The 23174-nt window shown below is 46.2% G+C and overlaps 1 protein-coding gene across 1 annotated transcript in view; it reads right to left on the reverse strand.

The window, feature by feature from the left end:
* SGPP2 (sphingosine-1-phosphate phosphatase 2) overlaps nt 1-21568 on the reverse strand; it is a 108153-nt gene extending 86585 nt beyond the window's left edge. Inside the window, exon 1 of the mRNA XM_049615845.1 lies at nt 21271-21568. Coding sequence (XP_049471802.1) covers nt 21271-21489 — 219 coding nt within the window. The 5' untranslated portion in view covers nt 21490-21568. The remainder of the gene's footprint in view (nt 1-21270) is intronic.
* Nucleotides 21569-23174: the final 1606 nt, after the last annotated feature.

A 23174-nucleotide genomic window follows, 5' to 3' on the forward strand; every position in this document is an offset into this window, starting at 1 on the left:
TGGGGGGGGGGTGTTCACAGATCAGGATCTCTGAGCCGTGTCTTCATCCTTCTTCCAAACCTGGTCCCGGTGGGTCCAGGCAGCTCACGGCACGGAATACAGCAGTTTCGACCACCGTGCTTGGCCGGCAGCGGCCAAGAAGTCACGGCAAAAAGCAGGTTCCCAAGTACGTGCCCTGAAACCCGATCTGGATCGGAGGCCAGGCGCTGCCGAATACCACCGTGGACACCGGCCTGCCTGCCTCAGTGTCCTCAGCGGTAAGGCGGTGACAATAGCCGGCTTGCTGCGGGTGGCAGAGGCACGCCGCACCCCTTTGTCCAGCTGCGTGTGTCCTCGTGGCGCTATTGCCACCCGACAGCAGCTGCTTCTCCGGTTGCTGTTCTGCCACGTTCGCTGGTCTGTAAACCCAACAGTGCACAGGCTTCTGCGTGCCTGATTCACCCCTGGATCCCCAGCGCCCAGCTCGGCACAGGGAAAGCCCTCAGTAATATTTGGAGAAGTAGAGGTTCTCGTTAGGAGGAGGAGATAAGAGCACCGGTATACCGTCTAATAAAGGGGGGGGGGGAAATAAATACATAAATGTACTGTTCTTCCCACCTGTCACAGTTTGCTCCGTCAAACTGAATAATCTGCCATTCAACTTTGTCCCGTGTGCCTGACTTATCTGCTGTGGTTCCTTCTATGGGCATGCGATGGCCCTTCCGTTCCTCTCTTCCACCGTGCAGCCTGGGCCTGGATCCCAGGGTTCCCTGCTGCCCCCAGCAATACCTCCGAAATGTCCCGGGAACTCAGCTTTTCAAAGCATAGCGATCAGAGACATCGTGAACTGCTTACTAGATGCCGCCCCACGGCCCCCTCTGGCTTGTTAGCAGAGCCCAAACTCAGGTCGAGCCTCGGGCAATGGGGCAAGTCAATCTGGACGATTGTACGGCCTCCTTTCTCTAACGTACTTGCAGTTGGGGGGCGGCCGTGTCACCCCACCCACTCCAGACAGTGAGAAGTAAGGAGGTAGGGAGGAGCTTCCGGATAAGCTTCGGTTTTCTTTGTAAAAAGGACAGAGACAGCTGTCATTACTCCCACCTCCTTCCTAACTTGAACATGGCTATGATGCCAGGAGCAACGGCAGCCATCTTCACATCACGAGACAACAAGCCAACAAACTAAGGATGGAGAAGCAAAAAGCAGCACCGTGAGTCCTCGATGATATTGTGAAGCGGCTGAACAAATGTCAGCATTCCCCAACCCTAGACTTGTTACATGAGAAAAATAGAAATTTCAAGCCAACTCTTAATAGGGCTTACTGTTACCCATAGCAAAAAAACAAAAACAAAACAAAACCAAAAGCAACAACAAAAAAACCTTAACGGATCAACTGTGCCCTTCTTTATAATTGTAATTCTTCCTCTTTCCATATTTTCTCATTTCTGTCAATAACTCCAAATTCTTCAGGCTCAGAATGCTGAGCTATCTTTGGATACAAGAGGCCAAGAAGGGATCTATCTCTAAGTCCTGCAAATCCATTCAAAATGCCTCAGTCAAATCGATAAGGACTCGCACACAGGCATCCATTGTAGAGTTTACACTATCAGGAAAAATGGAAATGATTTTAATTGACTGGCAAAAAACAATGGATAGAAAATGGGATATTATGTAGTCATTAAAATACTGTAAATAAATATTTGTAGATGTGGGACAAAGCTCTAGGTAGGTCAACTGGAAACTCAGGTTGGAAAACAGTATTTTTATGAAAGATGCATATAATACATGCACAGGAAAAGTGTCTAGAAAGTTATACCCCAAAATAGTAACAGGGAGTATCTATGGATGACCTGGGTGCTGAGACTGAGCATTTCATTTCAAACTTTTGGTTATTTACAGCTCCTATAGTAAATACATACTGCTCATGTAATTAAAAAAAAAAAAAAGTTCTGTCATTTGGTTTTGGTGCCTCTGATTCATCCTACTGTCTCCCTTCTCCCATCAATACCAGAATCGAGGGAAAACACTTCAGTCACTGACGCTGGCCATTCCCCCACCTCCTGTCTCTCACCATTTCAACCCCAACTGTACTGTGTCCCCAAATTAACCGTCTCATCATCCGCATTCTTCATCCCGTTGCCCTGTTTAAAGTGAACAAGGATCAGGGCACCTGAGCAGCTCAGTTGGTTGAGTGTCTCACTCTTGATTTCGTCTCAGACTCTTGGTTTTAGCTCAGGTCATGATCTCGTGATTCGTGGGTTCGAGCCCTGCGTCGGGCTCTGTGCTGACAGCATGGAGCCTACTTGGGATTCTCTCTCTCTCTGCCCCCTCCCCGACTTGCACTTGCTTGCTCGCTCGCTCTCTCTCTCTCTCTCCCCCCCCCCACCTCTATCTCAAAATAAAAGTTAAAAAAAAACCACGGAAGCCACAAATTCTAGAAAGGTCTCACTACCTCTAGAAAGGTAACACCACATGGGAACAAAGCACGTATGTGGCCAACATTTGGACTGCCAAGGCCCTGCTTTGTGGTTAAGAGGGAGACACCACCCTAGGCAAGGTTACCTCCTGGCTGCGATAGTTAGTTACCACCTTCACCCCACATGGGACGACCATTACCATACCCATGTGGGGACCTGGAGGTGTGGCCTTATTCTCAAAACCCTGCACACAGTCAAAGGAAAAGGGTAAACATAAAGGGCCCCTTTTCCCAGTCACTGCATAGTTAATGCTTTCCTGGGTCGGAGGGCAGGGGTCTTGGCACCTACATGCTCAAAGCATTATCGTCTTCCTCACGCATACAATGTCTTTTCCCATTTTTGAATTCTCTTCACTTACAATACTCTAGTCTTAAGCATGAAATCTACACATCATCTACAATAATAAAACAGAATCTCCACGAATATTTTTCCACATGACATCACATTCCTTGTTTTCTAAAATCGGAGAACGTCAGCTGTCTGAACTGGATATTTGGTAAGTTTCACCTCCTCTGAATGGGTCCATCAGAAATCTTAGAAGCAACTTCTTCCAAAATGTTCACTTAGAGTTTTCTTACGGGGAATGAGGGAGGATCCGAGAAAGGAGGGTCTCGTTCAACTGAACCTTGATGATCTCTCAGAATCTGTCCTTTCTCCCCACTATGTTATGTTCATCTGTTTACCTGTCTCCCTGATGGACTGACAGGCCTTCAACAGCATGGTAAGCAGGGCAGATTCATTGCTGAGCACTCAGAGTGTAATTCAGGAGCCGGCATACTGTTAGGTGCTTCGTATATTTGGCTGACCATTGGTAGTATTATCTCAGAGCAAAAAAACATTCTATAATACACGTTCCATAACTCAGTAAGCTCAGACGAGGGGAAGCAGGACTTGGGCAAGCATTTTTATGGCAAGTGACTGGATACTCCAAACTATCAGAAGGAAGGAATACAAACCCGAATATATTTCAATACAATTTCAAACGTATTTGGCCCCAGTTTTAGGGTGGAAGCCATTCTGAAATGCTACAGGAAGATCTGTACGACCCGGATGGTCCAACACTCCTCCTGCCCCACCGCTCATGCCCCACCATAAAGAGGTGAAAGACCTGTTGGGAAAAATCTGCAGTAGGGGCATTAGGACTAGTAGGAGCTAAAGCAAGGGTGGTGGGCGGACAGCAGAGACAGTGGGGTAGACGGCGTTTGAGGGCTCACTTCATGCCAGACACGATATGGCACTCATTGGCACCCCCAGTGATCTTACTCACATCTCAGAACCCTGGGAGGTTTAGACGATCATTTCCCCCATTTCACAGATGAGAAAAGCAAGGCAGTCGAGCTCATGTGATATGCCCAAGGTGATGTGGTTCGGAAGTTTAAGAAGAAAAGCACCACTCCTTCCCTCCCTCTAGGCTGGCCCCTCGTAAATCCTTCCCTTCGGTAATAAGCTGAAATTAAAGAAAAGATTCACAGAGGAAAGCCGGGGATACCTGGGTTTCAGGACGCGATACCTTCGACTTCGCGACGCAGTCACCATTCGCATGATATATTGTCAATTTTAATATTGTGACTATTTTTAGGGGAGAAGGCACTGACAATGTCATTTTCTTTTGAAGTGTGGGTGTTTTCTAAAGGTCACCGCGCTCAAATGTGCCGATTCCTTCTGAGGCGTTCCTTGGTGTAATACTGTGATTGAATATTTGGTTACTCTGAGTTCAGGTTTGTTCACTCAAGCCCCACTCTGACTGACCTTGCTGTGCTTGTGGGTGGAGTCTTTGCAGTACTGAGCCCCATAAAACAGTCCTGCTCTGGAGGAAGCTAAGGGCCCCGAGCCAACCCTTTCCAATGCTACCTTATTATATTATAGTGGATCCATAAAGTGCTACACACTTCAGAGTTCAAATAGAAGTTCAGGAACACATTGCAAAAAAAAAAAAACACTTTTTATCTAAAAAAGAAAAAAATTTTTTAATGTGTATTTTATCTTTGACAGAGAGAGAGACAGACAGAGCATGAGCGGGGGAGGGGCAGAGAGAGAGGGAGACACAGAATCCGAAACAGGCTCCAGGCTCCGAGCTGTCAGCACTCGGCCCGACGTGGGGCTCGAACTCACAGACCCCTAGATCATGACCTGAGCCGAAGTCGGACGCTCAACCGACTGAGCCGACTGAGCCACCCACGCGCCCTAAGAAACCACTTTTTAAAAAGACATTCTGGATATTCAGCCAAGAGAAACTTGTTTTTCACGTTCAAGGATATTTATGTAATTAAGCAAATTTTACGATACATACGCAATATTCATAGACCCGTGAAGATGGCCTGCACAGTTATGTTGTCCAATGCTTATGGGTCACATCACCCAAGAAAGCCAAGAAGGGTGGGAGAAGGGGCTGGAGGAAGATACTTCTAAAATACACTACTTCAGGGACGCCTGGGTGGCTCGGTTGGTTGAGCGTCTGACTCTTGATTTCAGCTCAGGTCATGATCCCAGGGCCGTGGGATCGAGCCCCGCTTCAGGCTCTGTGCTGAGGATGGAGCCTGCTTAAGATTCTCTCTGCCTCTCTCTCTCTCTCTCTCTCTCTCCTTCTGCCCCTCTCCCTTGCTCATGCTCTCTCTGTCTAATATTAAAGAAATAAGGGGCGCCTGGGTGGCTCAGTTGGTTGAGCATCCAACTTCGGCTCAGGTCATGATCTCACAGTCTGTGAGTTCGAGCCCCGCGTCGGGCTCTGTGCTGACAGCTCAGAACCTGGAGCCTGCTTAGGATTCTGTGTCTCCCTCTCTCTCTGCCCCTCCCCTGCTCATGCTCTGTCTCTCTCTCTCTCTGTCAAAAAGTAAATAAACATTTAAAAAAATAAAAAATAAAAAAAATTAAAATTAAAATTAAATTAAAATTAAAAATATATATATAATAAAGTATATTACTCCAAAAAGTCTACTAAGTAATATTTTTGTCATGTCTGCTATAAGGAGTAAACATTGCTATTGACTCTATCATGACACAGACTGAGTAAATTCCATAAATGGAATGTGGATTCAACAAAGAAAATCTTTTTTAACTCACCTTCTATAAGATTAAAGGAGCTTTTAAAAAACCCGCATATGGTCCTTTCACTAAATACAGAAAAAATAGCCAATATAATTAAGCCGAAATTCATGAGTACATCTCTTGGAAAACAAGCTTTAAAAGGGAGGGAAATGTAAAAACCATTCCTTTACAATCGAGGACACGGCAAGAAAGCGGGCCATCCCTCCTTCTACTCCATATGATACTGGAGGCCCTATCTATGCAGTGAGGTAGAAAGAAATAAATAAAGGTAAAGGAATTGAAAAGGAAAACAAAAATCTTCTTTTTGCCTGTTTTTCGTAGCAAACACAAAGAAATGAGAGCCAGTTTGTTAGAATTAATCAAAGTTTGGCAAGATGGCCAAATCAATACACACAATTCAATTACATGCCAACAGTCCAGCAGAAAACCAATTTCAAAATATTGTTTTAATAATAACAAAAACATAAGGTGTCAAGAAATCAATCTAGCAAAAGCGATGCAAGATTTTATGGACAAAACTATAAAACTCTACTGGAAGATACTTAAAAAGAGTTAAATAAACGGCAAGTCCTGACATGTTCGGGGATAAGAAGATTCTGTATCATAAAGATGTGAGTTATCTCCAAATTAACCCATAGACTTAATACAACTCCAATTGACATTGCGTGAAAATGAATAATATGCAAACATTATTTTACATTTCTTTAGGGAAGTAAGAAATATTCATGTTTTTAAAAGAAAATATCCATTTGGTCTTTGAAATTAGTAATTAACGCTTTAACTTACAATAAAAATGGACCAATTCTTATATTATTCAAATAAGAACCACACCAAACAATAGACAAAGGTGGCTGTGATGCCCCTACGCAGCATCCTCCTTCAGGGTACCTTTACTTCCAACACTGTCATCACATTAGGCGAAACTGAGTTCCAACACAAAGCATGCACAGATACTGCCTGAAGGTGACCCAAGAACTAAAACCCGGTCACAACTGTTTGGATCTACAGCAATAAAAAGAAATCTTCCTTGGATGTAAGCGATGAATCATGGGCATCTACCCCCAAAACCAAGAGCACAGAATTATATTAAGAATGATTTTTACAATAGCATCAAAAACATCAAATACCTAGGGGGTAAAATCTCGCATCATATGTGTAAGACTGTAATCAAAACTCAAAAATATTATTTAAAAAAAAGAAAATATCTAAAGAAAGGAAGGGGTCTACCGTGGGGGAGGGGGGCCGGGGAAGAGATCTTCCAAAACAACCTTTAAAGAGACAGCAAACACTACTTGCCGAAAATCGACCGAAGGGTTGGGTGATAACACCCAACATCTTTTTTTCTTAAGACTTTCCTGAACTCTGTAATAATAGTTTTGGCCAAGTAGAGGAGAGATCTTTTTGAGAGCAAACTCTTCTCGGTGCATTAAGGAATTCTCATGAGTGTAGTATCTTAGTAACTAATATTCCTCAAAAGTATAAGACATCCTCAGGGGAAATTTTGTTCAGTCACATGAAAATGGCTTAATGGTCTCTAAACATAAAACCACTACCCTTTTATTGTAAAAATAAAAAAAATGCAGAAAATAAAAGTGTGAAAAAAAATAGAAGCACAAATAAAGAAATATCTAAAGATATTCAGAAAGAACCACTGGCAGCATTTGGTTCATCATTCCAGATCCTTGAAGAATATATATTCAATGTATGCTTGTGTAGTTTTTGAAATTTGGATTATATTATGGATATTTTTCATTTTTAAAATTGGGTTTTTTTTGGTGAGTATTTCCATGTCCGGAAGTATATGGAATTTTAATTACTTTCAAGATCTCCTTTGGATGTCATGATTAAGTTTCTCCCTTTGTAGAATATAGTTGAAGAAACCTTTTACAATGAGATATTTGATAAACGCTTTCTGGTGATGAAAACCACCAGTGGGAGAAGGGCATCCATCTACCAAACAGATGCAGTGGGTTTGCCATTCCGGGGAACTGTTATTGTTGACGTTGAAACCGGAAAAGGCCGCCATTCAACTCTGAGTTTGTGCCTCCTGCAGCTTCCCTGGCCATAACTTCAGCCATTGTCATTGGCAGTCCAGTTGAAAGAAAGGGGAAGCTACTTTACTTTTAACGTGTAGGGAATTCTCTTTTACAGTTTTTAATTTAAAATTAGCTGTTCTCAGGGCACCTGGGTGGCTCAGGCAGTGAAGCATCCGACTTCGGCTCAGGTCATGATCTCATGGTTCGTGGGTTCGAGCCCCGTGTCGGGCTCTGTGCTGACGGCTCGGAGCCTGGAGCCTGCTTCGGATTCTGTGTCGTCCTCTCTCTCTGTGCCTCCCCTGCTGGCCCTCTGTCTCTGTCTCTCAAAAATGAATAAATGTTCATTTTTTTTTTTTTTTTAATTTAAAATTAGCTGTTCTCAGAGCACCTGGGCGGCTCAGTCAGTTGAGCGCCTGACTCTTGATTGCGGCTCAGGAAGAAAGACTGAAGAACTTCCGGATTGGACTGGTTGGACTAAAGAGACATATCAGCTAAGTGCAGTTTATGCTTCTGCATTAGATCCTTGGATAGCCGATTACATTAGGAGAGCAATTCGTGAAAACTGAACAGCTCCACGGCTTGCATACCGTTACCCTGATAACTGCGCTGTGGTTACGCATGATGCTAACGTTAGGAAAACAGCGGTCAAGGGCGCATAGGGATGTTTCTGTACTATTTCTGCAAATTTTCAAAAATCTGAAATTACATCAAACCAAAACGTTAAAAGATATTTAAAGTAATACTTGATGCTTCATAAAAACCCAAATGTCCATAAACGGTCTGTAACGAGGATCCATTGTCATATGTTTGTGCAACGGATGCTCTGTGGCATAAAAAATGTAACCACCACTGGTACGCATCCTGTATGATTCCATTTATGTGACGTTCGAGAGCAGATGAAACTAAGTCCTGGTTGATGGAGGCCAAAGAGTGGTTCCCTGGGAGAGGGTGTTATTGCTCGGTGGGAGCCTGAGGGAGCCTTCTGACTTTCTGGAATTGTTCTCTACCCTCCTCTGGGCAGTAGTCACAGGGAGGGAGACACATAGTCAGACGCATCAAGTCGCACATTTACGATCCGTGTACTTACTATCCCAAGCTTATAATAAAAAACAAGGAAAACAAAAACAAAAGGAAGGTAATACTAAATGCTGACCATGGGCTAACTGGTTTGGATTGCTGTTTGGAGCGATCATTGAGATACATTTTCCAGAAGGCCATTTGGCAGTAAGTGTGACAACTGAATTCAGCTTCTTCTGTGGTTCTCAGGAAACAATTCGCTATTTAGACTCCAGGTGAAGTACAAAGACAAACGCTGAAACAATCCGGATATGTACGTCAGGAATTTTTTTGACCACTGGAAAAAAATTTAAATTCCTATCACCTATTGAATTATAACACAACTCTGAAAAATCGCATAATTGAAGTATGTTCAGTAATGCGGGGAAATGTTCATGATGGTAGTAAAAAAAGCTAATTCCAAAATCGTATGCGTATGCATATCCATAACTTACACATTCTATATTTGCATAGAAATAAAAGGAAGCAAAATTCTAAGACATTAACATTTTTTTCCCCAGGTTGCAAAATTCATGCAGGATTTTTGTTTTCTTCTTTTTACTTTTTGGTATCTTCCGCTATTGCTAACATAAACGCGAATTGTTTTAAGAGTTGACAATTATAAAGATCAATTTCAAGATATTTGATATCTTCCTAGCCGAAAATCATCAAAAGATCAAAATTCAGAAAGAAGGGGGAAAAAAAAACAACCCAACTTTTAACAGAGCCTCTTTTCACTTGTCATGTTTTTAAGAAAATCTCTGATGTCTATTTCACGGCCACCTTTTAAGTCACCTTGTAAGAGAGGGTGATTTTTCTTTTTTAACTGCCAAGAAATGTGTTCTCCACCAATGAGGTCCTGGACTCTGTTCCCAACATTCTACCCCAGGGGAACTTCTATTCACCATAACCCGGTCTTCCTCTCAGCCACAGGAGTCCTTGCTTTGTGGGCTGTTTCCCATACAATTCTATGGCAACGAAGATTTTTGCCACGTGGAAAAATCAAAACATACCTGAAGATTACAGAGAGTGCATTTATTTCTCCTGCCGACACGATCACCAAAATAGATGGCATTAACAAAAGCAAGAATGAATCTGATGGGTAGTTTTGTTGTATTAAACGAATGAGTGTAAAAATGCCAGTGAGCATCTGGGGACTTTGGGGCAATATTCAAAATGGTTCAAGGAAACCGTTACTCCCTTTTCCACCCCCTCTAAAGATCCCAGGTGGTTATTTCCTTCCCCTTCCATCCACCCTGCCCTGCGCGTGAGGAGTTGTTTTCTTCGATTCTTAAAACACTTTGCTGAGGAGTCCATACCGAGTTCGAAGCAGGAGTGAGAAGAGAATGTGCCTCATAGTCGTCACTGGATTTTTCAGTATCTCATTTTCTTCCTATGTGGAATGTATCCCACCAGGCGAGGAGAATAATAAAGACCAGCGGAGGCCCCCCATTTTAGCATTTTCCTAGATTCCTAACACAGAAAGAAGCACTCTACATGTGTTGCCAGGAAACTGTGACAGTATTTTCTCCCAAGAAAATTCTGTGCCAAATAAAATGCAAAAGTGCCTTTGCTCAAGACGGAATTCTTATCAGGACAGCAGAGGGTTTAATAATTGACAAAAAACTGGAACAACGGAAGTGACAGTGCTTTTGTTAAAAAACTTAAACATGTTGACATCTTCATTATAAGTCAAGAAAATTAGAATTAGACAAGGCCTGCTGTCAACAGCGTTCCAAAACATAGTAATGTAATCACAGTTTTTTAAGCTGACAAGTATTTTTACCATAAGCAACGTCACGCAATACCTAAACTCCCCTCGCGGTGTCCAAACGAAGAAAGTAGACCAATTAAAAAGTTGTTCATTAATCAAAACCCTTTATCAGTTTCCTGGATAAAAAGGAAGGACCTGGCACTGAAAAAACAAAACAAAACAAAAACAAACAAAAAAACCCATTATGCTAAAAGAAGACACAGCCAGGTAGTCAGGGATAAAACGAACCCAGTTGTCACAGGAGAGAGCAGGCTACCTCGTTTCTGCCGAGAAAGAGGTTGAGTGTAGCATACCCTTACCTACGTGCTTCGTTCGACAGGAAGTACGAAAGCACCTGCCATGTTCCAGGCCCATGTGAGGCCCTGGGGGTGCACAGGAGAAAGAGGGATCTGCCCCTTGCCACCACCCCCCCACACCCAACTACACAAAAAGGATAAAACTAATGATCTAATCGCAGTTATGGGCAAGTTGGCAAAGCAGTAGGGACCAGCACATTCTGCTTGCAAGGGAAGACCCACACCGGCCCCCTCCAGTGAGAGGAGTTTGTTACGTGATTCCTCAGGAAGGAAGGAAAGGCTTCTGGCAGCCACACAGCCAGTCTCTGTCCCTGAGGCCCCCCCGAGCCCTGCCATCCTGAAGGTCAACAGTCCCTCCAGCACCTGCCCTCAGAAGTGGCGCCTATCACACTCAAGCCTCAGCTTCCTGCTCCACTTGGAGTTTTCTCTTCTGCTTCAACACTTGCTGTGGGCTTTCTGCCCTCCTTGCGACCCTGAACTTCTGCTTTTCCACTGCTTTCTCTGTCTCGAGCCTTCTGCCAATGGCCTCCTCTTTCTCTCTGAAGTCCAGGACCACTCCACCATTTCTGTCCCTGTCTCTGGGTCTTGCATTCAGACTCCCTCAGGGAGCAATGAGATTGGCCCCATCAGTCACTCTCCAGGGTGCAGTGTCCCAACTGGGTGAGGTTCTCGCACCAGATCGTGTCATCAGATGCTGACCAGCCTATAGAAAGCTGCCACTGATTGGAGGGCTGCTCCCCGATCCAATCAGATTGTGGCCATAATGATGGGGTTCCAGGATTAAAACTGTGGTATGAAAATTAGTAAAAGGAAACCTCCTTTGGAAAGAAACCCAGCGGCCAGCAGGGGGAGCCCTCACACCCCACCACTCCTCAGCCAATCGCAGACCCAACAGGAAGAGAAAGAAGTCTACCCTAGCCACAGGAAGAAAGGTTTTCTCCTTGCCCAGCAACAGCCCAGCCAGTGAGAGGCTGTCACAACTCAGCCAATGAAAAGCCATTATCCGACAAACCCCCCCATTTATTCCAATGGACTTTTTGTTTGTAACAGCCCTCCCAACTTCCCCCTTCCCTCTACAAAAGAGCGTTCCTCTCCTCTGTTCCCAGGACTTGCCTTGGTTTTGCTGTGGTTTGCTTGTCCCGAATTGCAATTCTTTGCTAATCCTGAAAAAACCCATTTTTGTTACAAAATGACTGACGGTTTTATTTTTAAGGTTCCCAACAGCAACCTAGGTCTTAAGAAACCATTAGTGGTCTCTTTCCTCCCGAGGAGGTTGTGGGTGAAGGTGATACTCGAGTTTCATGAAGAACCCCACACAGATACCAAGGCTTGATTTCATGTTAGTGCCATGTCCCCCGTTACCATTTTTTTTACTTAAAAAAAAATTTTTTTAATGTGTATTTTTGAGAGAAAGAGTGAGAGAGACGGAGTGTGAGTGGGAGAAGGGCAGAAAGAGAGAGAGACACAGAGTCCGAAGCAGGCTCCAGGCTCTGAGTTGTCTGGCAGGGGCTCGAACTCACAAACCGCGAGATCATGACCTGAGCTGAAGTCAGACACTTAACCGACTGAGCCACCCAGGTGCCCTGCTGTTCCCCATTTTTTAAATGCTTCGGCACCAGGCCCCCTCGATAACCCCCCAGACATCACCATTCAATCCCCCACTCCTTCCCATTAGGCACAGCGACACCCCAAGAGCCTTTCTTATCACCAGGTCCCAGTCCCCAGTTCTGATTGGGCACATGGCATGAAATCGATTTCCCATCCCCCTCGTCTACAGGATGAAGACCACATTCTGCAGGAAGCCACACTCAGGCTTCAGCCTGAAACTCTGACTCTGGCCCCAGACGCCAGCTCAGAACACCATACCAATGTCTTCATGCAACCTGGGCTCGACGTTCTCCATCTGTCTTTCCGGGTCCGCTCTCCGCCTCTCTCCAGCGAGGCTGACCTAGGTCGACTGCATCAGGCAGCCTCCCGATCTCCCCGGCTTCTGACTGCATTTGGTCCAAGGGAGACACTGGCAACATACGAGAGGGCACATGGAGAGCGAGTTGGTAACAGATCTCCCCCACTCCTCCTGCCAGCCTGTGGCTATGTTTCTCTACTAACGGTCTTGGCTCCTGTCAGGAGTCTCTCTCTCTGGCAGCTAAGCTCTCACCGGGTCTGAGCTTACCAGGACCTTGTCTTCTCCTCTTGCTTTTTGAGGCTGAAGGCATTTGCTCCGAGATGCTGTCCTCCCCTGTCGGTTTTTTCCCACACTGCCTACACCTTTTGTAAATGATCCCGTCTTTGAACTCCCTTCAATTGCCTTCCCTGTTTTTGAAAAAATTTAAATAGACTTTAGTTTTTAGAGCAGTTTTCAATTTGCAGAAGGTTTCACTGATGCATTAAAAATAATTTTTTTTAATGTTTACTTATTTTTGAGAGAGAGAGAGAGAGAGAGAGAGAGCGAGTGAGGGAGGGGCAGAGAGAGACGGAAACACAGAATCCAAAGCAGGCCCCAGGCTCTGAGCTGTTAGCACAGACCCCACTGCGGGGCTCGGACCCACAAACCGCAAGATCATGACCTGAGGCGAAGTGGACGCTTAACCAACGAAGCCACCCAGGAGCCCCAGATGCCTTTTTATTAACTAAATTCCATACTCTATTCAGACTTCCTTAGTTTTTACCTAACATCCTTTGTTTCTATTCCAGGGTTCCATCCAGGATACCACAATTACATTTAGTTTTCATGTGTTCTCCTGGCTAAGACATTGGTCACGCTTTCCTTGTTATCTACGACCTTGGCAATTTCGAAGAGTGCAGGCCAGCGATTTTGCAGAATGCCCCTCAGCTAGGGTTTGCCTGGTGTCTTTCTCATGATTACACGGAAAGAAGAACACACATGTGGAGTGCCGCTTCCGACATGTATCAAGAGTGTCTCATTTACCTACATGCATCAAAACCACATTCTGTCAACAGGACTTGACCGCTGTTGACGTTAACACTGATTACTGGCCCACGTGGTGTCTGTCAGGTTTCCACTCTGGAAAATTACTCCTTTCCCCCCTTCTTTTTCCCCCGCTGTACCCTGTGCAACTCACACTTAAGGGAAGTTACGTTTTTCCTCCTTGAAGGTGAAGTTGGACTTGTGGTGGGTTGTTGTTTTTTTTTTTTAAGGTCAAATATACGTAACATAAAATTTGCCATTTTAACCATTTTTAAGGGTTTCTTTTTTTTTTTTTTTAACATTTATTTATTTTTGAGACAGAGAGAGAGAGCATGAACAGGGGAGGGGCAGAGAGAGAGGGAGACACAGAATCTCAAACAGGCTCCAGGCTCTGAGCTGTCAGCACAGAGCCCGACGCGGGGCTTGAACTCACATACCGTGAGATCGTGACCTGAGCCGAAGTCGGACGCTTAACCGACCGAGCCACCCAGGCGCCCCTGGGATTTCAATCACCCTTTAATCTCTTGCCTGCTGGGAACCCAAGCTGAACGTGTCGCTCTTCACCAAGAATGACAATGTGTCTGAGTGTTTTATCATTTGAGATTTCCAGGTGAAGAAAAGAAATTCTCACCTTTTCAGCTGTTTGATTCCTACTGCACTTTTAGCCCCTATCAAGACTTCATGGGCCTCCCCAGGGGTGGTGAGCCACTCCTGCTAGGGTCTCCCTGGCCACATATGTATCCTATTATTATGTTATCATCAGCCTATTATTATTGTTATCAACTCGTACCCAATTATTATTATTAGCCTACATATTCTATTCTGGGTTTTTTTTGTTTTTTGTTTTTTGTTTTTTTTTTTTTTGCATCGCACCGTTTTCTTTGTGGCTTTCCCAGGGCAGGAACTAGATCTCATTTATCTTTGTATCTTTAAGGCTGAGGACCACCCCAGAGACACAGTAGCTGCTCAAGAAATAAAGGAAGAAAAGATGGGATAGAAGCAGAAGGTGGCCTATTTTCTCCAAAGATTAAAGAGGGTGTTTATACCTGACAGTGGTGAGGGGGTGAGAAAATCCACACTCACTGTTACATATCTTAGAACACCTGTTCTGTGAGACAAGCTGGTGTTGAAAGGCATTATATATGTATTTCCACCCGGCAGTTCCACATGCAGAAATTTAAATTAAGGAAATAATCAAAGACTGAACTCAGTCTTGGCAGTGATGTTTTTTTGGGTTCTTTCGTTTTTGGATTTGACACCAAAAACAAAAGCAACCAAAGCAAAAATAAACTAGTGGCACTACATCAAATTAAAAAGCTTCTGCACAGGGGCACCTGGGTGGCTCATGGGTTAAGCGTCTAACTCTTGGCTTCAGCTCAGGTCATGATCTCACAGTTTGTGAGATCGAGCCCTGCACTGGGCCCCATGCTCCAGTGTGGAGCCTGCTTGGGATTCTCTCTCTTCCCCTCCCCTGCTCTCCCTCCCCTGCCCTCAAAATATATAAACTAAAAAAACAAAATAAAATTAAAAAAAAACTTCTGCATAGCAAAGGAAACCATTAGCAAAATGAAAAGGCAACCTATCAAATGGGAGAAAACATTTGCAAATCACGTATCTGAGAAGGGGAATTAATATCCAAAATATACAAAGACCTCATACAACTCAATAACGATTGTTTTTCAAATACTGGGCAGAAGATCTGAAAGATCTTCCTCTACAGTCCTCTGCTGTAGCAGCTGAGCTATCGAAGGGTACTGAAAAGACACTTTGCATTGGAAATGCATTGGAAGGGATGTGGAGCAAAGGGAACCCTTGAGCACTGCTGGTAGGAATGTAAACTGGGGCAGCCACTACAGAAGCAACACGGGTGTTCCCCAAAAAATTAAAAATAGGGGCGCCTGGCTGGCTCAGTCAGTAGAGCATACAACTCTTGATCTCAGGGTTATGAGTTCGGGAGCCCTTCGCTGGGTGTAGAGACTCTTAAAAATAAAATCTTTAAAAAGAATTAAAAACACAAATACAACATGATCTAGCAGTTCTATTTCTAAGTATTTATCTGAGGAAAAAAAAAAAAAAACACTCACTCCAGGGGCACCCGGGTGACTCAGTCAGTTAAGCATCCGACTTTGGCTCAGGTCATGATCTCACGGTCTGTGAGTTCGAGCCCCGCGTCAGGCTCTGTGCCGACAGCTCAGAGCCTGGAGCCTGCTGCGGATTCTGTGTCTCCCTCTCTCTCTGCTCATCCCCTGCCGCATGCTGTCTTTCTCAAAAATAAATGAACATTAAAGAAATTAAAAAAAAAAAAGAAAACACTAGCTCCAAAAGATTTCAGCGTTATTTATAACAGCTGAGATTTGGAAATAACTTGAGTGTCCGTTGATGGATGAATGGATAAAGAAAATGTGCCACACACATACACTAAAATATTTGGCCATAAAAAAGAAGGAAATCTTGCCATTTTAGAGAATATGGATGGAATTTGAGGGCATCATCTTAGTAAAATAAGTCAGAGAAAAACAAACACCATATGATCTCATTTACACATGAAATATGAAACAAACAAAAAACTTGAATTTATAGAAAAGAGAACAGATTGATGGTTGCCAGAGGCAGTGGGGGTGGGGTGGGTGAAATGGGCGAAGGTGGTCACAAAATACAAACTTGAAGTCACAAAATAAATAAATCATGGGGATGTAATGTATGGCATGGTGACTATAGTTAATAATGTATATCTGAAAGTTGCTAAGAGAGTAGATCTTAAAAGTTCTCATCACAAGAAGAAAAACTGCAATTACGTGTGATGATGGATATTAACTAGACCTACTGTGATCATTTCACAATATTCACAAATATTGAGTCATTCTGTTGCGCACCTGTAACTAATATAACATTATGTGTCAATGACATCTCAATTTAAAAAGACAATCAAACAGAGACACTGGGGCAGCTCAATTGGTTGAGCATCTGACTCTTAATTTTGGCTCAGGTCATGTTCCCAGGGTCTTGGGATCAAGACCTATCTCTCATTATCTCTCTCTCTCTCTCTCTCTCTCTCCTCTCCCATTGCCCTTCTCCCTCCTTTGCTCTCTAAAAATAAAAAAAAATAAATAAAAAAGACAGTCAAGGTATGTGGAAAGGTACTTGTACAAAGATGTTATTTTTAATGCAAAAACCAGACACAGCCTAAAAGCCCAGCAACAGGCTAACTAAATTATACTTTGACCATGCTATGGAGTAACACAGAGCTATGAAAAATGAAGTTGAACATTTACCGAATGATTATCTTTGGGCAGTGGTATAATGGGCTTGGATTTAACTTCTTGGTATTTTTCCAAGTTTCTCATCTGAACCATGTCTGTAACTAGGAAAAAATGCTCGAAGTTTCCTTTTCAAAGGGGCTTTTACCATTTCAAACTGGAACATCAAAGATCATCAAAAGGTGAAGTTCGACCTGTTGGCCAGTTGAGTTTTAACCCAGCCAAAAGGCGGCAGCAACTTCGACCACTGCCTCCAGCATCACTATCCGCGTCCTGAGCACATTAAGGGTGGTGGGCCCCGGGAGGAGAGAAGTTGGAGCCTCCCGTCTCTGTTTGCCAGTTTCTTCAGCCTCCACCTCTGACCTGGCCCCCCGGACATGGGCTTTTTTTGCTTGTTTTTAAAGCTCCTCTAATTGGCGCTAATGGCCAGCCACAGGTGGAAACCCACGGTTCTGTTCCATTGTGCCCATTTGCAGATGCGGCCCAGGGAAGTTCCCTGAGTCATAGAGGCGGAGCCAGATCTAGGTGTCCTGATTCCTAAGATGGTTCTTTGCACGTTCGCAAGCCAGTAAAATCAAGGGTGGGTTTTCGTGGATTGACGCACCTGGAGGGCCCCGAAGGTTTCAAGAAGGAAATAGGAGTACAAAGACTTCCGTAAACAACGGATCTTCGATCCCTGCCTCAACCCAACTGTAAGACGATGTCTGCGCAAATAGTTATCAAAAAGTATTTATTGAGCACGGTACAATTTGGAAAGACCACTCCTGTCTAACAGGGTGACGCGGAACGGCACTGCACCGTCTATCTGAAGGCAACTGAGTAAGCAGCGATGATAAAAAAAAAAAAAAAAATCAAAATACCGTTATATCCACGCTGGCTTTATCGCAGGAAAAAAAAAACCACCAAAAACCCAAAACCAAAAAACCACCACAATTGTAACCAGGCGTTTGCCCTTCTACTCAGTCCCAGGATCCCTGCCTCTTGATCTTGGCTACTACCAAGGAGGTTCTCTTACAGTTACCCTTGCACACTGAGAGCAACGCGTTCTCTTTCCACCCAGCCTCCGCCCTGCTCCCAACCAGCCCCAACACCTCACACCTGCTCAATGAGACAGATAAAATGAAACCCTGGAGTTTTTCCCTGGAAGGTGCATGGTGGAGAGAAGTTTAGACTCGGGAGTCAAAAGGTCTCACTGTGTGGACACCAGGGAAGTCCTCCATAAAGCATTTAACCTTCTAGGAGTCGGAACCTGCCTGTGAAAGTCATGACTACCAGGAAATCTCTGAGGTCCACTCTGACTTAGTCAATGACAGCTTTGTACAAACCCGGCCCAGCCCCGGTTTGTAAAAGATGTAGTTAATCTTTAACCAGTGCTATGGTGTTACAGGAGAATTTGTAAAGGAGGCCCTTAATCATTTCCACATTTGTCCTGTTTTAAGAATTAAAATAAATTCAGCAAATGTGGGAGGTGAGAAAAATTCGATTTGTTGCATTCTAAAGTCACCCAAATGAAAACACTTCTCTACTGTTTGAAGGACCTAAATCGGCGTCCAAGAGCTGCCTGCCTTCTAGGCTTGGTGGGGAAAAAACTGATTTTCAATATTTAGTCTTCAACTAAAAAAATCTTTCATATCTTATCTTGAATTTTTATCTCTCTCTTCCTTTTTCATCATCTATAGTGAGTGCAGTCGTGTTTGGGATGGGAAGGGGACAACCCCTACCATTCTGTTCGCCGAAGCAAGAAGAGAGGTCTTTGCAAGAAATCTGCTTATCTTGCTTTTAAAAGGCAGGTTTAATTTTGCAGTCTGCACTCACGTATTCACAAAATTCACTGATCTCCCATGTGAAGAAAATAATGAGCACACCAGGCAAGTTTCCTGCATTCTGAGAGCTTATCATGCGCTGGAGACTGGCAATAATCAGCCACACAAAGGCATGTTTGCACAATGTGATACATGCTATAATGAAGAATCACAGGAAACAAAGAGAGCGTATAAGAGGGGGAGTGAGATTGGAAGGTGAGCAAAGGTGTCTCTTGAACTGACCTTTGAAGCTGAGGGGTGAGTGGGACTGTTTGGAAAAAGGACAGGCAGCTGAGGCAGACCATGGGCTGGGTCGAGGCCAAAAGCCCCGGGGGGGGGGAGGGGGGAGAGCTGCTGGAGAGAAGTTTTCCAACCACCCCCTTAAGGTCCTATTAATTGCCCAGGGCAGGTGTCAATCATTTTCCTTTGGGAACTCTCCCTGGATTTGCAAAATACTACTCTTCCCAAGTCACCTGAAACAGACTCATCTTTAAAAATGTTCGTTAACTTCTCAAATGCTCAAATGTATCAAATGCTCTTGTGGGGTATTTTTCCCCTCAACGCAATGACCTCTTACCATGAACTTTTAGCTTCCTGTTAGTATTTCATGATCTATAGTAAGTGAAGTCATGTGTTGGACGGGAAGGGGGACACCCCTACTATGTGGCTGAGTGCCCCGGCTTTCTAAGCAGGTAGAAGACAATTCTCTGTAAGAAATCTGCTTGTTGCACTTAAAAAAAATTTTTTTTTAACGTGTATTCATTCTTTGAGAGACAGAACAGAGCTTGAGCAGGGGAGGGGCAGAGAGAGAGAGGAAGACAGAATCTGAAGCAGGCTCCAGGCTCTGAGCTGCCGGCACAGAGCCCGACACGGGGCTCGAACTCATGGACCATGAGATCATGACCTGAGCTGAAATTGGACCCTCAACCGACAGAGCCACCCAGGCACCCTGCTTATCTGAGTGCTTTTAAAGCACAAGAGGATCCTTGTCCAGAATTTAGTTTCCTCACCAAAGGTAATGTTTCAAACAGTTTGAAAAGCACTAGTGGGAAAATGCACACTTCTTCAGCTTCCTGAATTGGAGAAACAGGGGAAGCGTGTGGGGAGAGAGCAACAAAAAGCAGTCTGTGCATCCACCTGTGTGTGTAAATGGCGTGCGTGTGTGTGTGTGCATAGAAAAAGCTGTGCCACATTTCCAGTACGTGACGGTTCTTCTCTCCTGACTCTGTCCCGTTTTTAAGACAAGGCAAAAGGAAAGGTGGGTGGGTCTCAAATGTATCTAAAAGTTACTAGATGTTGGGGCGCCTGGGTGGCTCAGTCGGTTAAATGTCTGACTCTTGGTTTCAGCTCAGGTCATGATCTCACGGTGTCGTGAGTTCTAGCCCTGCATTGGGCTCTGTACTGGCAGCACAGAGCCTACCTGGGATCCTTTCTCTCTCCCTCTGTTCCCCCTCCCACTCTGTCTCTGTCTCTCTCAAATAAGCTTAAAAAAAATTAAAAGTTACTAGATGTCATGTGGGACCCAGAAGAAACAATTAAAAAGAAAAAGAAAATTATACAGGGTTTTTCTAGAATGGAATACACCCCCACCCTCTCCAATAAATTCTGTAATTCGATGCTCACAATATCCCATCCCACATCGAAGCCAGGTTCTTCTTCAGTTACTAGATCTAGAAATCTACTCATAAATAAATGCCACCTTCCGGTCACCAAACCGGCTCCCCGCCCCCAAAAGTAGTTGCAATTGTAAATACATTGCTTCTTTCCTTGGCACCTTGTACCTCTCCCAGGGAAAGGGCAGCTTCTGTGGGTGCCCAGGGCAGGTCACCGCAGCAGAGAGCCCCCCACCGCCCCCGCATTTGCAGCTTCTGTGGTCCCTCCCGCCCGGAGTCTCTGTGCACTGCGCTGGCTCCCCGAAGCCGCAGTGGGTTGTATAACCACACTCTCCGAAAGCCTGGAGGGGAGCGCGGGGAGCCTTTTTTTCTTGACAGCATCTGTCAAAAGTCCCTGGTGCCAGTTAATAAGAGACCCACTCGGCAGGGCAGGGGTGGCGTCTCGGACCCCCTGTTGGTAGGGGGTGGGGGTTGTGGACCTCTCCAGGAGCGGTATTTAAACCTGAACTTCTGTCCTTCGAGCTGGAAATGCAGGGCAGTGAAGGGCACACGGAGCCCCTTGGGTGTGGACCAGGGAAGGGGGGATGGGAGGAAACTCATGAATCCCTGGGGTGGGGGCTGGGGGGTTCGCAGAATTTCTCTCCGGAGAAGCCTCTCGTGAAAATGTCAAGGACATCTCCCCTCCTCTTTCCAATTACGTAACTCTTACACGTTTGGGAGGATATTCGCGAACATACATTTCACTTACGAAGGCAGAAAGTCTTTAGACTGCATCTAAAGCTCCTGGTGCATCTGATGTCGGAACAGACCTGGCTGCGACCTGGCCGCCTCAGAGGTGGCATCCTGGTGACCGGAGCCCCCCCCCCCCCCCCCCCATACCCGGCGCCGGGAGCCGGGTCGCCGCCTGGGATGGCGCTCGCGGGTCCCCGCGTCGCGGAGTCTGCAGGCCCAGCACGTCCGCAGGCTGCCCCCTCCCCCACCGCGGAGAACACCTGGCAGCGGTTACCTGCGGGGCCGAGACTCTCCGCAGCCCGTTGGCCGGCCCCCCGCCGCCCTTGCCGTTGGCGTCAGACAGATGCCCGAGCCCCAGCGCCCGCGCCGCGTCCTCCGCGGGGTCCGCGCCTTTCTCCGGGGGGCCTTCCTCCGGCGCCGGGAAGAGCCCGCAGCGGCGCTGGAAGCGAGCGACGAGCTGGGAATCCTGCAGGCTCCGCAGCAGCTCGGCCATGGTGAGCCCGGGGCCGCGCGCCGCCGCCGCCGCCGCCGCCACGCCGATGCCCTCGGCTCGCACTGTCCCCGCCGCTCTCGCTCCAGCCGGGCCGGGCACTCCGGGCGGAGGGCGGGCGGGGCCCGGGGCGCCGGCCAACAGGTGCGCCGCTCGGGTCCTAGCGCCGCCCCGCGCGCGGGCGCCCAGGTGGCTGCCTCCACCTTGCGCGGGGCGCGTCCCGCCCTCCTGTCCCTCCCGGCGGGCTCGGGCGGGCTCGGGCAGTCCCCGGCGTCCGGCCCGGTCGCTACTGGGCGGAGACGCACAGGTGTCTCAACCGCACCCCTCTTCGCGCCCCCGCACCCGCAATCCCTTTGGGCCGGTGCAGACGTGCCACCTAATGGGAGCGGCCGAGCACAGCGCGGACCTGAGCGGGTCCTTCCTGCCATGCGCGGGCTGATCCCGTAGTGACCCCACTTTCACTATTGAGCCCAAGGTGAGGTCGGACTGCCTTCCAGCTCCCTCACCCAGCCGTCTACTCCTGCCTTTCTTTGCCTGCTTCGCGCAAGAATGGGCCCCCTCAGGAAGGTGCCCAAGTTCTTCCCAAACTGATGCAACGTCTCCCCGAAGCCCGACCTCCTCGACCTTGCTCAAGAACGGAGGGAGTTGAAAGCACACCCTGAATCATCCTCCGAGTCCTTGCCCCTGCTCTTGTGATTTGGCAGTCGGTTCATGAACACCTTCAGAGGGGTGTGGAGGAAACGCTGTTCTTTCTCGGTTTTCTGCATTGAGAAAGATGCTGCTGCCTCTCCCTTCTACTTTTTTCTGCTCTGCCTCTAATTACTTTAGGCAAGGGCGCTGGAGAGACGGAAGGAGATCTTTCGTGACCTTTAGACCCTGGGGGATCAAGGTGTAGGGCTGGGAGGAGGATTTGACATCTCCCTGCAGCTGAAGCCAGGCCTGCTTTAAGGATCCCAGCAGGAGAGAAGCAAAGGAAATGTCCTGCAGGTGGCCTTGGTTTGTCTTCCTCTTGCTAGAATCTCCTAGAAGCTCAGAGATTCTCCCCCCCTACCCCACCCCCGCGGCCCGGGCCTCTGCACTTCCTCACATGGAGTGAGGTCAGTTAGGCCTAGCAGCTCAGTCTGCAACAAAAGTACAATCCTAGTCCTGCGTCCGTTTACAGCCTCAGGCCCCGTGCCCCCTGGTAGCCATGCAAAGGCTTCTGAGTATTTAGTTGCACAAATGACTATGAACAAACACCTGCCACTTTCCCATTCCTCCAACTGTCCTTTTAGATCAGGAAGCCTTTGGGACGTAGCGTCCAAGGATGATTTGGTCTCCCTCATGCCTTAGTTTCTGCTCTCCTTCCCCATCCTGATGGAGAGCAAGATCAAGGTGGCAGAGAAAGCAGTGAAATTTGGGAGATACTTAACTTACAGAAGGCGCACAGGGCTGCTGTCACAAGCAGGTGGAGACGTCCGGTCCCGGAAGCAGAAGGCCCCTCTCCCCAACGTTGCTGTCATTTACAGCCACCGGGCCCAAAGCCTATAGTTTAGTTTTAAAGGCTAAAGCTGGAGTCGTCCGTGACCTGTTGTTTTTATGTGTTTAAAGAAACAGGTTTTCCCATGAAGACTGGAGTGATGGATCTCTGCAATTTAATGCTTCAGTTTTCCTTTCCTCTCACGTATTAAAAAGAAGCCAGGCAAGCT

The sequence above is a fragment of the Panthera uncia genome, assembly GCF_023721935.1.
Source record: "Panthera uncia isolate 11264 chromosome C1 unlocalized genomic scaffold, Puncia_PCG_1.0 HiC_scaffold_3, whole genome shotgun sequence".
Classification (NCBI taxonomy): Eukaryota; Metazoa; Chordata; class Mammalia; order Carnivora; family Felidae; genus Panthera; species Panthera uncia.